We start from the raw sequence: 14888 nt of genomic DNA on the forward strand, positions 1-14888 counted from the left end.
CTAATTTTGTCAGTGAGTTTAGTGACAATTAAGAAGTACCTAGAGTAAACTTTAAATTGATCATTGAGTTTATTATACTATAGCTAAGAACTTATAGAAGAACCTGGAAAATAAAATCCTACCAAAAAAAATTGTGAAGAAAACTTATGAGTGACTGGATCCTTCTTAAAAAGCATAATTATTCATTTAAAAATACACTTTATTCTTCTCCTAAAACCATAAGTATTATTTTAATAGTACATTCATTACTCAAGGCAAGTTACTACTTGCATAGAACAGAATAATTACATTTAATAATTTAAATTATTAAATTATTTTATTATAATTATTAAAAAGTAAACATCATTTGAAATATGGCTTCTTAAAACAAACTTCTGCATTAGTCTTCTGGACATAATTCTGAATGGTGGAGAAGAAGGACATAAAAGAGGGGCTGGAGAAATTATCCTTGAGTGAAATTGACCATACACTCCTTTTTCATTCTTCCATAGCTTCTCTGAAGGAATGAAATCATCATACAAAAGCTGGAATTACTAACCAGAATTCCTCTCAATGGACAGACTCCTGTTGCCAGTCAGATGATACACAGAGCAGGACACATTAGACACCCAGTGGTCCTCCCAGCGGCACGAACTCTGGACGGTCACTGTGTCATTGCCCAGTGGCTCTTCCACAGTGTGACAATCTCCCCCTGGGGTCCAGGAGATCTGCGCCTCTGGCTTCCCTGCAGCTGCCCTACACACGATAGTTCCATTCTCAAGTTGAAAGAGCATCACCTCGGGGGGCACTGCAGAGATGCAGGGGAAAATGCTTCAGTCTTAACACACGGATATGGAATAGAGAGAGACATCTGTTTCAGTCCAAATCTGGTTATCTGACATCCCACAATATACGATGCTCCTTACCTAACACTTTCAGGTGATATCCATGAGAGAAATGCCCATGAGTTGTGACCACTTCACACTTGTAATATCCATCATGAGTGACGGCCACTGGATCGATCTGAAGGGCGGGATTCCGATCAGGTCTGGAGTCCCAGGATATTGTCTCGTCACTACAGTTTATGGCCCTGGTCTCATTTGTATCTTTCCTGTAGGCTCTGGTGCAGGAAGGCTTGTCTCTGAGGATTATTTCCCATCTTATTGTTACCAGCACAGCTTTCTGGGTGATCGGAGGGCAAGAGAGCACAGCCTTTGTATCCACAGGCTTAGACAGGGAAGTGTTAGCTGAACACACACACAAAGCAAATGATGAAGAAAAAGTTGAAAAAGAAATCCATGTTAAATTTTCTATGACATAATATTTAAAGTATACTAGAAAATGACTTTGCCGGTAACCTTATTCCAAAAATATTAGGCTTACATAAAAAATTAAACATGTGCAAAATGCATGCAACACATTAAAACAAATCCAAAGATGAACCCATTTTTCTCCTTTATACTGTGGTCTTAGATAAACTATACCTATTTTCAGTGTGAGTAATATTTTAAGCATTTGTACATTGATTCACAGGCTTTGATATGTAAGAAACAAACAAGAAAACACAATATGAATTAACGGACAAAATCATCTAAATCTAATCTTTTTGTCATAGAGACTATTAGATTTATCTTGTAATTCATGTTTACTAGGATAGAAACTAGAAAAACTGATGATTTGGTTTTCTCCACCTAGAATTTTTAAAAAAAAATTTTTAATGTTTATTTATTTTTGAGAGAGAGTGTGAGTGGGGGGAGGGGCAGGGAGAAAATCTGAAGCAGACTACAAGCTCTGAGCTGTCAGCACAGAGCCTGATGCAGGGCTTGAACTCACGAACCGCAAGATCATGACCTGAGCTGAAGTCAGATGCTTAACCAAGTGAGCCACCCACCCACCCCTCTCCTCCTAAGTATTAATGAGAGAGAATAAATCTGTAATATCAGAACTAAATGCTTACCCCTAAGAGTGGCAATTTGGACAAACATAATCATTAAAAACTTAAGATGGGATTCATGTTGACCAATCTGGACATTTTTAAAGCTAATTTTATTTTTGGAGAATCACAATCAGTAAAATCAACAGATCTTCCTTCCTTCCTTCCTATTGAGTCATACGTACACTGCCAAACAGTTCAACTGTAAACTCTGCTCACAGATTGCGTCTGTATATTCGAATTACAAGAATTACATAAATTCACTCCTCTTGTCCAACTTTAAAGTCAAAATTAAGCCCTGCGACATACAACATAATGGGTCCCTGACTGGGAGGGGTTTGCTGAGAGAGGATTAAGGAAGTCAGGGTCCATGCACCTGTAACCCAGCTGACTGGCAAGGAGCTCATCGCTTTACATTGAGCAGAACTAGCGTGATGGGGCAAAATTGTTTTGTGCATGGAGCTTGTGGGTGCTAAACTCTCATTTGAGATCCCTCCTCTCCTTTTTTGGTGTACCCTGCCTCTTCTGTGATGATGGACTCATGCCCTCGCATTTCACAGACCAATCAAGATCCCATAACTACAGGAAGCAAGAGAGAATATTTACTTACTTACATATTTTATTTATTTATTTATTTACTTACTTACTTATTTACTTATTATTTATTTTTGAGAGAGTGGCTGAGGGAAAGAAAGGGAGAGAAACTTAAGTAGGCTCCACACCCGGACCAGCATGGAACCCGGATGGGGCTTGACTCACGACCATAAAATCATGACCTGAGCCTAAATCAAGAGTCAGATGCTTAACTGACTGAGCTACCCATGTACCTCAATGGGGGGTGGTGGGCAGATTTTACAGCAGATCTGAGAGGGCAGTGAAATCCATGATCCATTCACCACTACAAGTGGCACCCCGTGTATACAGTGAAAATGAGCTTTGGCCAAGGTTGGAGACAAGCAAAAAGTTAGCTGCTTAGAGAACAGCTAGAGGGGGTGTGGGTGAACATCCATGTGCCCAAAAACAAGATACTGAAGTTGAAATCAAATAGGGAAGAGGGTGGTGAAGAACACGCTGTGAATGTTCTTTTGTGTTCTCAGGGGTTTGCACTTCTGCCTGTGAACAGTCTAAGGTTTTAATATTTTGCCTGCTATTTATTCTCAAGATCAGAGTCTCTTCTTTAAAAGGAAATTACTAGCAAATCAAATAATCATATGCATTTTTAACAGGGGCGCCGTCTCCAGAGAAGTGGCTCCCAGGGTGAGGATCACAAGCACCATGGACAATCTCTGTTCTTTCACCTTCCTCTGCTCTAGGACCCTCCAGCAATCCCCCTTCACCTGTGATGGGACTTCTGTGATTCCTGTTATTCACACTTTCTTTGTCCTCCTCTTTCTCTATTCACACCTGTTGCGATAATTCACCAGTGACCAGTCATTCCTCCACACTCAGTGGGGTTGGCACCTGTCTAACAAATATAATCTCCTCACAGCCCTGTGATCAACTACCGTCATTTCACCTCCTACGTCACGGGATAGTGGGTGGATCCTCCTATTGGCTCCAGAACCAGCAGTCACCTTCCAGCTTCTCTGCATCCTGTGTCTATGACTCTCCTCCAGGCTCCTCCAGCCCTTCTGCACACAGACCCATCCCTATGAGATTTTGGGCTTTTCCCTTCTGTCCTCACTGCCAGATCTTAGCTTACGACCCCATCACCACACACCCGGATTCCTGCAGAAGTCTCCTGACGTCTGTGTCCGTCTCAAATCTCTCCCCTCTTCGGTTCACACCTGACCTTGCAGCAGGTCCAGGATTCTGGGACACGGGTGTGATCCCCTCCATCTCACACCCCTCAGAGACCTCTCCCTGCCCGAAGACAGCACTTACATGTCTTGTGTTGCCTTTGAAAGCCCTCTTTTGCAGATGGACTCACCTTCGCCATCTTATCATGCCTCAGTCGCCCCCACACTTCGCAAAGAAAACACCAAGCACCGCTGCATATCTGGGTCTTTCCTCTCACATCGTTCCTGCAGACTGGGGTGGCCTACAGACCACTCTCTGCCCACGAAAACGCTCCTCTTCCCCTAAGAGCCATTTCACACGCTGCACCTGCCGTGAAGCCTTCTCAGAGCCTTGCTGCTTCGCCTTCTCCTCTACACTCCCAGCACACTTGATGTGAGTGCTCATCTCCTCCGTCAACTGCCATCTGTGCTGACATCTGGGCTCCCCCGCGAAATGAGCCCCTTAGGGCGCTCTGGTGCTCTAGCTACTCTTGTTTGTCCCCGTGTTCCCCATATGGCCTAGCACAGTGCCTGACAGGGAGAGCTCCATAATCCTCAGATGGAATGTGTACTGCCTGGGGGGAGGAGGCCCAGGGTCATTCAGGATCCCTCACACCTCAGTACTGAGACCAGGCTCAGGACGGCCCCGTGACCAGACCATCAACCATGTTTCTAAGGAAGTTCAACACTTTTTCCCTTTAGTTCTGGCCTCTAGAAAAAAATTAAAAATCATATTACCTTCCACAGGGAGTATGAAACTTCTCTGTTGTCTGTCCGTAAGTGAACTGTTTGTTGAAGCTAGAAAATATTGAGAGAAAAGTGAATGAAAGCAATTTTAGAGACTTAAATGGAGTGCAAGCCACTGTTTATCCACATCTTACATACACTATGATAGACAATCAGTTATTTGTAATCAAATTCCACAAAAAAGGTTTACAAAACAGAAACTAGAAGTTATTCTGTCATTATGTTGAAAACCATGTTAACATTTGAAAATTATGCCATAAGCTCTTCATCAATGATTTCCCATTTATGAGACACCTTGCTCTGTACTAGACACTAATTTTCTCCAGGGTAACCCTGCCTCCACTCCTCTCCTAACCACAGTGAATTGTTGCATCATGGGTACCTCACATGAAGGGGACTGAGTACAGTGTTTTCTCCAGATCCACCCCCTGATTAAATTTGTTCAGTACACTGGTGGGCACCTCACCCAGCTGCACAAATGAGAGTACTTTCACGAGAATTTTGGAACCAGATTGAGAATAGTCCATTCTTCTTTTCCTCCCCCTTTCTTACAGTGATCGCTAAATTTATGTGTCTACTTGGTGAGGCCATGGTTCCTAGATATATTTAGTTAAACACAATTCTCGATGTTTCTGTGAAGGTATTTTTTTAGATAAGATTCTAACATTTAAATGGATAGACTTTCAGTAAAGGAAATTACCTTCCATAATGTGTGTAGGCCTTGTCCAAACAGTGGAAGGTGTTATTTAAAAAAAGACTGACTTGCTGGGAAAGGGAAGTTCTATAGCAGTCTGCTTTCAGGCTCAAACTGCTCCTCTTCCTGGCTGTCCAGTCGTTTGCCCAGCCTGCTGATTCTGGACTTGCCAAGCCTCTACAATCATGTGAACCAATTCATTAAAAAGTCTCTCTCTTTCCCCTCCCTTCTTCTCTCCTTTTGTCTCTCCCTTCTCTCGTCATTATTCTGTTTCCCTGAGGACTGCTGACTAATGCATCTATCCTGGGAAGAATGAAGCAGAAGCAGAGAGAGAGAGAGAGAGAGAGAGAGAAAGAAACTAGCTAAAGTTTCTAATTCCATCCTTCCTGGGACCCACATGCATTCCTTCCCTTAGACTTTCTGACAATCAAAGACTTCTCTGACAATCAGATTAGTCCTAATCTACTTCAAATCTGGGTCTGAAAAGATCTGTATGAAGTAAAACACAACAATTTTTTTTAAAATTAATGATTTATCCTGTGGAATATTCTGTGTGTACTTGAGAAGAATGTATTCTGCTATTGTTGGAAAGAATGTTCTATACATGTCCGTTGGGCCATTTGGCCTACAGTGTTGTTCAAGTCCATTGTTTCCTTATTGGTTTTATTTGGAATCATCTGTTCATTTCTCAGTGTGGGTTGTTACAGTTCCCTGTACATGCTGTATTGTTTTCTATTTCTTCTTCAGGTCTGTTAATATCTGCTCTATATATTTAGTGCTCTGATGTTGGATGCATAAATATTTACAAATGTTAAATTCTTTTGATGAAATTACTTCTTTACCTTTAGAGAGTGAAGGTCTCTGTCTTTGTTTACAGTTTTTGACTTAAAGTCTATTTTCTCTAATATTAAATATAGCTATCCTTACCTTCTTTTGGTTTTTATTTCCCTGGAACACCTTTTTCCATCCATTCACTTTCAGCCTGCGTATATTCTTGGCTAAAGTCAGTCTTTGTAGGTGGCATATTGTTGAATCTTGGTTTTTTATCCACTTGCCCACTATATACCATGTGATTGGAGAATTTAGTCCATTTAATTTTTTAAATGTTTATTTATTTTTGAAAGAGAAAGATAGAGATAGAGAGAGAGAACAAGCAGGGGAGGGGCAGAGAGAGGAGGACAGAGGATCCAAACAGGCTCCCAATATGGGGTTCCAACTCCCAAACCACAATATCATGACCTGAGCTAAAGTCAGATGCTCAACCAACTAAGCCACCCAGGTGCCCCTATATTTATATTAAGACAACTGATAGGAAAGTAAGTACGTACTATTGCTATTGTGTTCATTGTTTTCTGACTGTTTTGAAGTTCCGTTATTCCTTTCTTCCTCTCTTGCTGGCTTCCTTTGTGATCTGATGATTTTTTTTTTTTTTTTTTGCAGTATGATTTGATTTCTTTTTCTATATCTTTTTGTATCTACAAAATGTTTTTCTTTGTGGTAACTCTGAGGCATATGTACAACACCTTATACTTACTTTAAGCTGATTACAGTGTAATTTTATTGCATATAATACTCAATATTTTTACATCTCCTCCCTCATTTTATTTTACCGATGTCACAATTTACATAGTTTTAACTTGTGTATTCACTAACAGATTATTATAGCTATAATTACTTTTAGAAGTTTTTTTAAGCATGTGTACTAGTGTTAAAAGTAATTCACACACCACCACTATGGGATTACATTATTCTGAATTTAATTATATATTGGCCTTTACCAATGTGTTTTACTCTACATATGTCACCATGTTGCTGGTTAGCACCCTCTCGTTTCATTTTATTTATTTATTTAATTTCTCTTTATTTGTTTTCGGGAGAGTTCGATTGGGGTGGTGCAGAGTGAGAGGAATAGAGAGAGAATCCCAACCTGGCTCCACACTGTCACCACAGAGTCCAATCTGGGTTCGACCCCACGACCAAGAGATCATGACCTGAGACAAACACAGGGGTCATACACCTAACTGACTGAGCCACCTAAGTGGCTCAGCGTCCTCTTATTTCAATTTGAAGGGCTCCCTTTAGAATTTCTTGTAAGCTAAGTTTAGTACTGATGAAGTCTGTCAGCTTCTTGTTTTTTCTAGGAAAGTCTTTACCTCACCTTTATTTCTGGTTTTCCAAGTGAAGGATTTCCATGGCTGGATTTTTCTTTCAGCACTTTGAAGGTATCATCCCACTCTCTGGGTCTGCAAGGTCTGTGCTGAGAAATCTGGGCATCCTTTATATACGACCACTCACTTTTCCTCTGCTGCTTTCAAAAGTTTCTCTTTTCTATTTGATTGTAATGTGTCTTAGTGCAAATTTCTTTACAGTCAGTCAAGTTCTGTGGTCTTCATGGATCTGGATGTTCATTCCCCACAGATTTAGGAGATTGCCTCTCATTATTACTTTGCATAAGCTTTCTGCTCCTTTCTTTTATGCTTATCTGGGGCTCCAGTAATGCCTATATTACTTGGTTTGTTGGGGTTTCATAACATCCCGAGACTTTCTTCCCTCACTTCCATTCTTTCTGTTGGTTTGCTTTTTATCTCTGACTGGATGATTTCAAATTATGTCTTTGTGTTCACTAATTATTTCTTCTGCTTGATGACTCTGCTGTTGGAACTCTTGATTGAATTTTTCAGTGTAGTCTTTGCATAAAATTTGCCGTTGTGTCCTTTACATGATTTCTACCTCTTTTTTTGAACACTCCCTTTGCTCATAGATTGTTTTCTAGATTTTATTTAGGGGTCAAACTGTGTTCTCCTGTAGCTCACTGAGCTTCCTTAAGTAGACTATTTTTGAATTCTTTGTCAGGCATGCAGAGCTCCATTGCTTTGAGATCAGCCACTGGGGCTTGATATTGTTCTTTTAGTGATGTCATGTTTCCTTGAATGTTTTGAAAGCTTTGCATCGCTCGTGTCTTCACACTTGAAGGAGCTGTCACCACCACCCACCCCTCCCACCCACCTCCCACCAGTCTTTACTGCCTGGTTTCTTCAGAAAAAGATATTCACCTGTCAGCCCAGCTGGAGATTCTGGGAGGTCTCTCAGACCTTTCCTAAGGAGGTACCTTCTTCATTCCCGAGGTTCCTTTTGAGGTGGAAGTCTTAGGATTCTGTGTCTTCTCTCCATCCCACAAAAGCAGACAGAATTCTGAAACCCTCCTTTTTATTTACACGAGGGAAATTCCCTGAAGTGTTCAGGGTTGTGGGCCTTCTCCCAAATCACCAGACTGCTGATATCCATGCACACTATCTAGGGAGCTTCCCATCATCTGTGGGAAAGTGTGGGGCTGGCCACAGAGAGGGAGATAGGATTCTGCAATACCAAGACAAGGTGACAGCACTTAATAGTCAGGGGCAAAGTACATAATCATAAACAGTAGCGAGGCCAGAATGACAACCAAGAGGCTCTGACCTGAAAGATCTGTGGCAAAAGCCAGCTAAACCTTAGTGTTCTTAAGGGTAAGAGAGAAGGGCAGCCAAAGACGGTATGGTTTGCCTTATATGGCCAGATCAAGGATAAATGGGTGTCTTACATCAGTTTTGCTTCCTGCAACAAAAATACCAAAGAGTGGCATAATAACAAACACTTTATCTCACAGTTCTAGAAGCTGGAAGTCTAAGATCAAAGTACTAGCAGACATGATGTCCAACGAAAGCCCACTCCCTGGCTTGTAGACAGCTGTCTTCTCACTGTATTCTCACATGGAGTGGCAGAGGGCGAGAGAAAGAGAAAAAGCAGGCTCTCTTGGGTCTCTTTTTATAAAGGTACTAATCTGAGAGCTCTATCCTCATGACAAAGTTACCTCCCAAAGGCTCCATCTCCAAAGGACATCCCATTGGAGATTGGGTTTTGACATAAGAGTTTTGGAGGACACATTCAGTCCAGAGCAGTGAGTAGGAACTGGGGTCAGCTGTGATAATGGAAAATCATGGTCCTTCACCAGGTTTCTATATTCAAACCAGTTTTCAGACTCAAAGCCACACAATTTTGAGCTGACATTTCAAAATTACAAAACACAGGAAGAAACAAGGAACCATAAAGTCAGATAATATTATTTTTATTAGCTGCCATCTGTTATTCCTAGAGAAGAATAAGATTCAGAACTTCAGATAGTAGATTTATGAAACACCGGGCATAAAATAAATGTGGTGAGGATGTTTAAAGAAATAAAAGGAGAATTAAAACACAAACAAAAAATATATGCTTCCCCCACACCCCACTCCTCCAAAAATAATTAGGCAGAGTAGGATAATACAAAAGAGTTCAATTTACTCATTGATTCACTGCTTATTGAAACTGGAAAACTATAGCAAAAAACAAACATACAGGATACGAGAAAGAGAGAATTTCAGAAAGTCATGACATCTTCTTACAATATAAGACCATTTTGTCTCTTTAAAAATCTGTTCTCTAGTGTAGTCACTTTTTTTTAATACTTATTCATTTTTGAGATACAGAGCACAAACAGGGGTGGGCAGACAGAGAGGGAGACACAGAATCTGAAGCAGGCTCCGGGCTCTGAGCTGTCAGCACATGCCCAACACAGGGCTCGAACTCACAAACCATGAGATCATGATCTGAGCCAACATCGGATGCTTAACCCACTGAGCAACTCAGGTGCCCCTAGTGTAGTCACCTTCATGCATTATCTCAGCTACATCTTCCGGATAACTTGCTGCAGCTTCTACAACAGCACCTGCTGCCTCACCTTGCTCTTTTGTGTTATGGAGACAGTTTCTTTCCTTAAACCTCATGAACCAACCTCTGCTAGCTTCCAACTTTTCTTTCACAGCTTCCTCACCTCCTTCAGACTCCATAGAATCAAGGAGAGTTAGGGCCTTGCTCTGCATTAGGCTTTGGCTTCAGGAAATGTTGCAGCTGTGTGGGTCTTCTTTCAAGATCACTGAAACTTTCTCCTTATCAGCAATAAGGTTGTTTCACTTCCTTAGCATTAGTGCGTTCATGAGAATAGCACTTTCATTTCCTTCAGGAACTTTTCCTTCACATTCATAACCTGGCTAACTGCTGGCACAAGAGGCCTAGCTTTTGACCTGTCTCAGCTTTCAACATGCCTTCCTCGCTAAGCTTACGAATCATTTCTAAGTTTTGATTTCAAGTGAGAAATATGCAACTCCTCCTTTCACTTGAGTACTTAGAGGTCACTGGGAGGTTATTAATTAGCCTAATATGAATATTGTTGTGTCTTATGGAGACCTACCAATATTGTTGTGTGAGGGAGGCTTGATGAGAGGGAGACAGAGATGGGGGAAGAGCCAAAACACACACACACACACACACACACACACACACACGTATCACTTACATCCACCATGGACATATGGACATGGTTAGTGACACCACAAAACAATTACATAATAACATCAGAGATCACTGATCACAGATCACCACAACAAATATAATGTAATGACAAAGCTTCAAATATTTCAAGAATTACCAAAATGTGACACAGAGACATAAAGTGAGCAAATGCTGTTCGAAAAATGGTGCTGATAGATGTACTCAATGCACGTTTGGCATACCTTCAACTTGTAAAAACCATGATACCTTCAAGGGACAATAAAGTAAAACAATGGTACAATGAAACAAGATATGGCTCTATACCTAGTAACAGCTTCAAAATACATGAGGCAAAATTGGCAAAATTAAATCAAAAACATTAACAGAAATGAAGAATGTCTTTGACGACCTTATTAATAGTCTGGATATGGCTAAGGAAGGAATTTCTAAGCTAGAGAATATATCAATAGAAACCTCCAAAACTGAAAAAAGAGGGAATAAACAATTAAAAAAAAACACAACAGGTATCCAAGGACTGTGGGACAACTATCAAAATGTGTAAAACATGTGTAATGGAAAATTCAAAAGAAAGAAGAATGAGAGAAAAAGAATAGAGGAAATTTTTGAAACAATGACTTAGAGTTTCTCCAAGTTACTATAAGATACCAAATAAAGGGGCGCCTGGGTGGCGCAGTCGGTTAAGCGTCCGACTTCAGCCAGGTCACGATCTCGCGGCCCGTGAGTTCGAGCCCCGCGTCGGGCTCTGGGCTGATGGCTCAGAGCCTGGAGCCTGTTTCCGATTCTGTGTCTCCCTCTCTCTCTGCCCCTCCCCCGTTCATGCTCTGTCTCTCTCTGTCCCAAAAATAAATAAACGTAGAAAAAAAAAAAAAAGATACCAAATAAAGTTCCAGGAAGCTTGGAAAATACAAAGCAAGAAAAAAATCTGAGGGAAATAAACTGGCATATCATATTCAAACTATAGAAAATCAATGATAAAAAAAAATCTGAGAAAACTCCAGAGAAATGAAACACCTCATAGAAAAATAAAGATGAGAATTGTATCCAGCTTCTCCTAAGAAACCATGCAAAGAGAGAATGAAATAAAATATTAAAAATGTTAATAAAAAAAACCCACTACCGTAGAATTCTGTATCCTACAAAGTTACCCTTCAAAAGTGAAAGAGAAATAAAAGACTTTCTCAAACAAACAAAAATTGGGGGAAGTTGCTTCCAGTAGACTTGCCTTGTAAGAAAAGTTAAGAGTCCTTCAAGGAGAAAGAAATAATATAACTCAGAAATTCAGAACTACATTAATGAAGAAAGACAATTGGAGAATGAATAAGAGAATGTAAAATAAAAGCTTTCTTTTTCTTTTTCTTAATTGATCCAACAGACAACATTTTATTCAAAATAATAAGAGCAATAATGTATTCTTTGAATATATATTTATGTTGTATATAGTATATAGATATTTACTATGTAACTATATAAATATATTTATATATGTTTAATTGGATAGAGTATATTTATATAGAAGTGAAATGAGTGACAGTAATTCACAAGGAATGGCCAAAATCTACACCACTAATAATACCAAATGCTGGCAAGTATAGGAAGCAACATGGACTCACTGATTGCTGGTGAGAATGCAAAATGCTACAGCAACGTTGGAATACAGTTTGACAAGTTCTGAAAAAACTGAACATACTCTTACAAAACGATCCAGCAAAAGCACTCCTTGGTATTTACCCAGTTAGGTTGAAAATTCTGTCTCCACAAAGTCCCCCACACAGATGTTAATAACAACTTTATTCTTAGTTGCCAACACTTGGAAACAACCAAGATGCCCTTCAGTAGGTAAATGGCTTTAATAAATTAGGATTATGCAGACGACAGAATATTGTTCAGTGCTAAAAAGAATGACCTACAGAGCCATGAAAAGACAAAGAGGAAACTGAAATACCTATTACTAAGTGAAAAAAAGCCTATGAAAAGGCTACATACCACATAATGCCAACTATAAAATATTCAGAAAAAGGCAGAAACCGTGGAGACACTAAAAAGATGAGCAGTTGCCATGGTTTAGAGGGGAGGGAGGATAAATACACAGAACACACAGGACTTTTAGGGCAGTGAAACTACTCTGTATGATACTATAGTAATGGATACAGGCCATTGTACTTTTGTTCAAACCTACAGAATGCCCAAGACCGAGAAATGAACCCTATGTAAACTATGGCCTTGGGGAGATGCTTATGTGTCAGGGTAGGTTCATCACTTGTAACAAACGTAACAGTCTGGAGGGGATGTTGATAATGAAATAGAATCTGTGCCTAGGTGGGGTTAGGAGGTGAGGTATATGGGAAATCTCTGCCCCTTCCTCTCAATTTTGCTGTAAACATAAAATTGCACTGAAAAAAAATTAAGTCTTAAAATACAAACAGCAAAAAACAAACAAACACCTTTTTATACTAAATGGATGTTTAATTTTATCAAATACATGTTTCAATATTACGGTTTTTCCCCTCCAAATATGTAATGGAGTCAATTACATGAACAGGTTTAATTACTCTTTTCAATTACATCTTTTTGTTGCCATCTGTTTCCTGCCACATGTAAGTATTTCTCTAGTGATTTTTCATGAGTCAAATCTGCTATTCACTGTCTTCTGAGTTCTTCCCAAATGTTCCTCCCTCCCTCCCTCCCAATTTCTTTCATCTTTCCTGGCCCTAGATTCCCATCTTTCTTTCTCTAAAGAACTGGTTTTCCTCACACTTAACTGGACATATATGGAAATGTGGAAGCCAGTGTTGCTCAGAATATTTTGGAACTTCTTTCAGATGATTGGAAGGAAAGACAGGACGGATTCAAAAGTTTGTTTCCACCTGCCTGAGTCTACCCTAATTTTAGCTCCTCCACTCATTCGTTCTACTGTTCATGCTTTGGGATAACATTCCATTTGTTCTGGTGTGAGGTTGAAATCAGACACTTTGAATAGATAATCATTACTATATTCTTATGTTCTCTGATCTTTGTTTTCTGAAACAAATTTTCCCCATATACTTTTTGCCTCTATTTTAAAATTTAAAAACCCCAAGTAGAAAGTTAGGGTTTCCTTCTTAGCCTGTGAGGTGGAAATACTAGAAATATCAAAGGAGAAACAATAATCACACAAACAAACATAAGGTCCAAAAAATGAGAATTCAGAGACAATAAAAGTGCACACCGAAACACTGGAGGAAACACTACATTTTATCTAGTCACACAAGTTCAGTTTCACTCCATTTCAGGGGCCTCCACATTACTCTGGACTCAGCCGGACAACTAGTCAGTGCACCACTGACATAGGGTAGATCAGAAGGTTACCTGATAATAAACAAATTTATCACTGCCACTAGGACAAATTACAAACCATTTTATGAGTGGATAAAGGGCCTCCTTGTCACTACTGAAAATATCTTTACTTTTTGCAAAAAAAATGTCACAGCATAAGACTTACCAGACACCATGATATTGATGGAGATCAGTACCCTCAAAGCTGACATTCTCCCTTGAGTATGCATTTGGAGCGGTTAGCCACGGACTAGCCACGAACGGGAAATGTTTCTGAGTTTTGTTGAGTGATAAAGAAAAAAACCCAACACCTATAATTCATTGGTTCTTGCGAAGTACTAAAGTGACAAAATTAATTATGTAGCAATTCATTTAGAAAGTAGCATTTTGGGAAGCATAAATTACACATGGTAAAATGCACAAATCTTTAGTGGATAGCTTCATGAATTTTTACGTGTATGCACCTAGATAGTCACCTCCAAAACCAAGGTAAGACCATTTCCACTCTTCAAGAAGTTTCCTTCCTGTTCCTTCTCTGTCAATATCCCTTCCCGAGAGAGAAACTTTACTCTGACTTCTATCACCATTTTGCCAGTTTTTGAACTCCATAAAAATGAAATTCTTTCCATGGTTCATTTTTATAATGCCACGTAGTTGTTCTTTGGTCTGACCATGCCATAATTTATTCATCTATTTTGCTGTGTACTTGGATTTTCCATTTCAAGAATAATACAATTAAAGCTTCTGTGAACATTTGTGTTTTGTACATATCTTTTGCTTTACTTAGGCCTTTATTTTCTTGGGTACATACCAAAAAATTAAAATTGATGGCCACAGATAGGATAGAGATAATGTGTGGATTAATGAAGGCTTCCTATTATGCTGAATTGTGTTCTGTTGAAATTCTAACCCTCATTTCCTCAAATGTGACCTTATTTTGATCAGGGTCATTGCAGATCTAATTAGTTACAATGAGGCCACAGGATTAGGTTAAACCTTAATCCAATGACTGGTGTCGTTACAAAAAGAGGGAAATTGGACACATACACACATGGAGAAGGCCATGTAGAAATGAAGGCAG

At 39.6% G+C, this 14888-nt stretch overlaps 1 protein-coding gene across 2 annotated transcripts; it reads right to left on the reverse strand.

Annotated features, from left to right (window-relative positions):
* Positions 1-791: 791 nt before the first annotated feature.
* Positions 792-14079, reverse strand: LOC123610875 (cell surface glycoprotein CD200 receptor 1-like). 2 transcript variants are annotated; one of them, XM_045502053.1, is made up of 3 exons: positions 13974-14079; positions 4429-4488; positions 794-1226 (listed from the first exon to the last, which is right to left on the reverse strand). In XM_045502053.1, exons 1-3 carry the CDS (start codon positions 14035-14037, stop codon positions 871-873), a joined length of 480 nt encoding a protein of 159 aa, XP_045358009.1. In that variant the 5' UTR covers positions 14038-14079; the 3' UTR covers positions 794-870. The 2 variants fall into 2 exon arrangements, with proteins under 2 accessions (XP_045358011.1, XP_045358009.1); XM_045502055.1 differs by lacking the exon at positions 4429-4488 and having other exon boundaries at positions 792-1226; positions 13974-14076.
* Positions 14080-14888: the final 809 nt, after the last annotated feature.

This window comes from Leopardus geoffroyi, chromosome C2, assembly GCF_018350155.1.
Source record: "Leopardus geoffroyi isolate Oge1 chromosome C2, O.geoffroyi_Oge1_pat1.0, whole genome shotgun sequence".
In the NCBI taxonomy this organism is placed as follows: Eukaryota; Metazoa; Chordata; class Mammalia; order Carnivora; family Felidae; genus Leopardus; species Leopardus geoffroyi.

Bases quoted from the DNA above. Each gene is read 5' to 3' on its own strand.
- LOC123610875 (XM_045502053.1), bottom strand. From the start codon at position 14,037: ATGCATACTCAAGGGAGAATGTCAGCTTTGAGGGTACTGATCTCCATC. The intron at 4,489-13,973 runs GTAAGTCTTATG...AATATTTTCTAG, and splicing joins CATCAATATCATGGTGTCTG to CTTCAACAAACAGTTCACTT. The intron at 1,227-4,428 runs GTAATATGATTT...GTGTGTGTTCAG, and splicing joins TTTCATACTCCCTGTGGAAG to CTAACACTTCCCTGTCTAAG.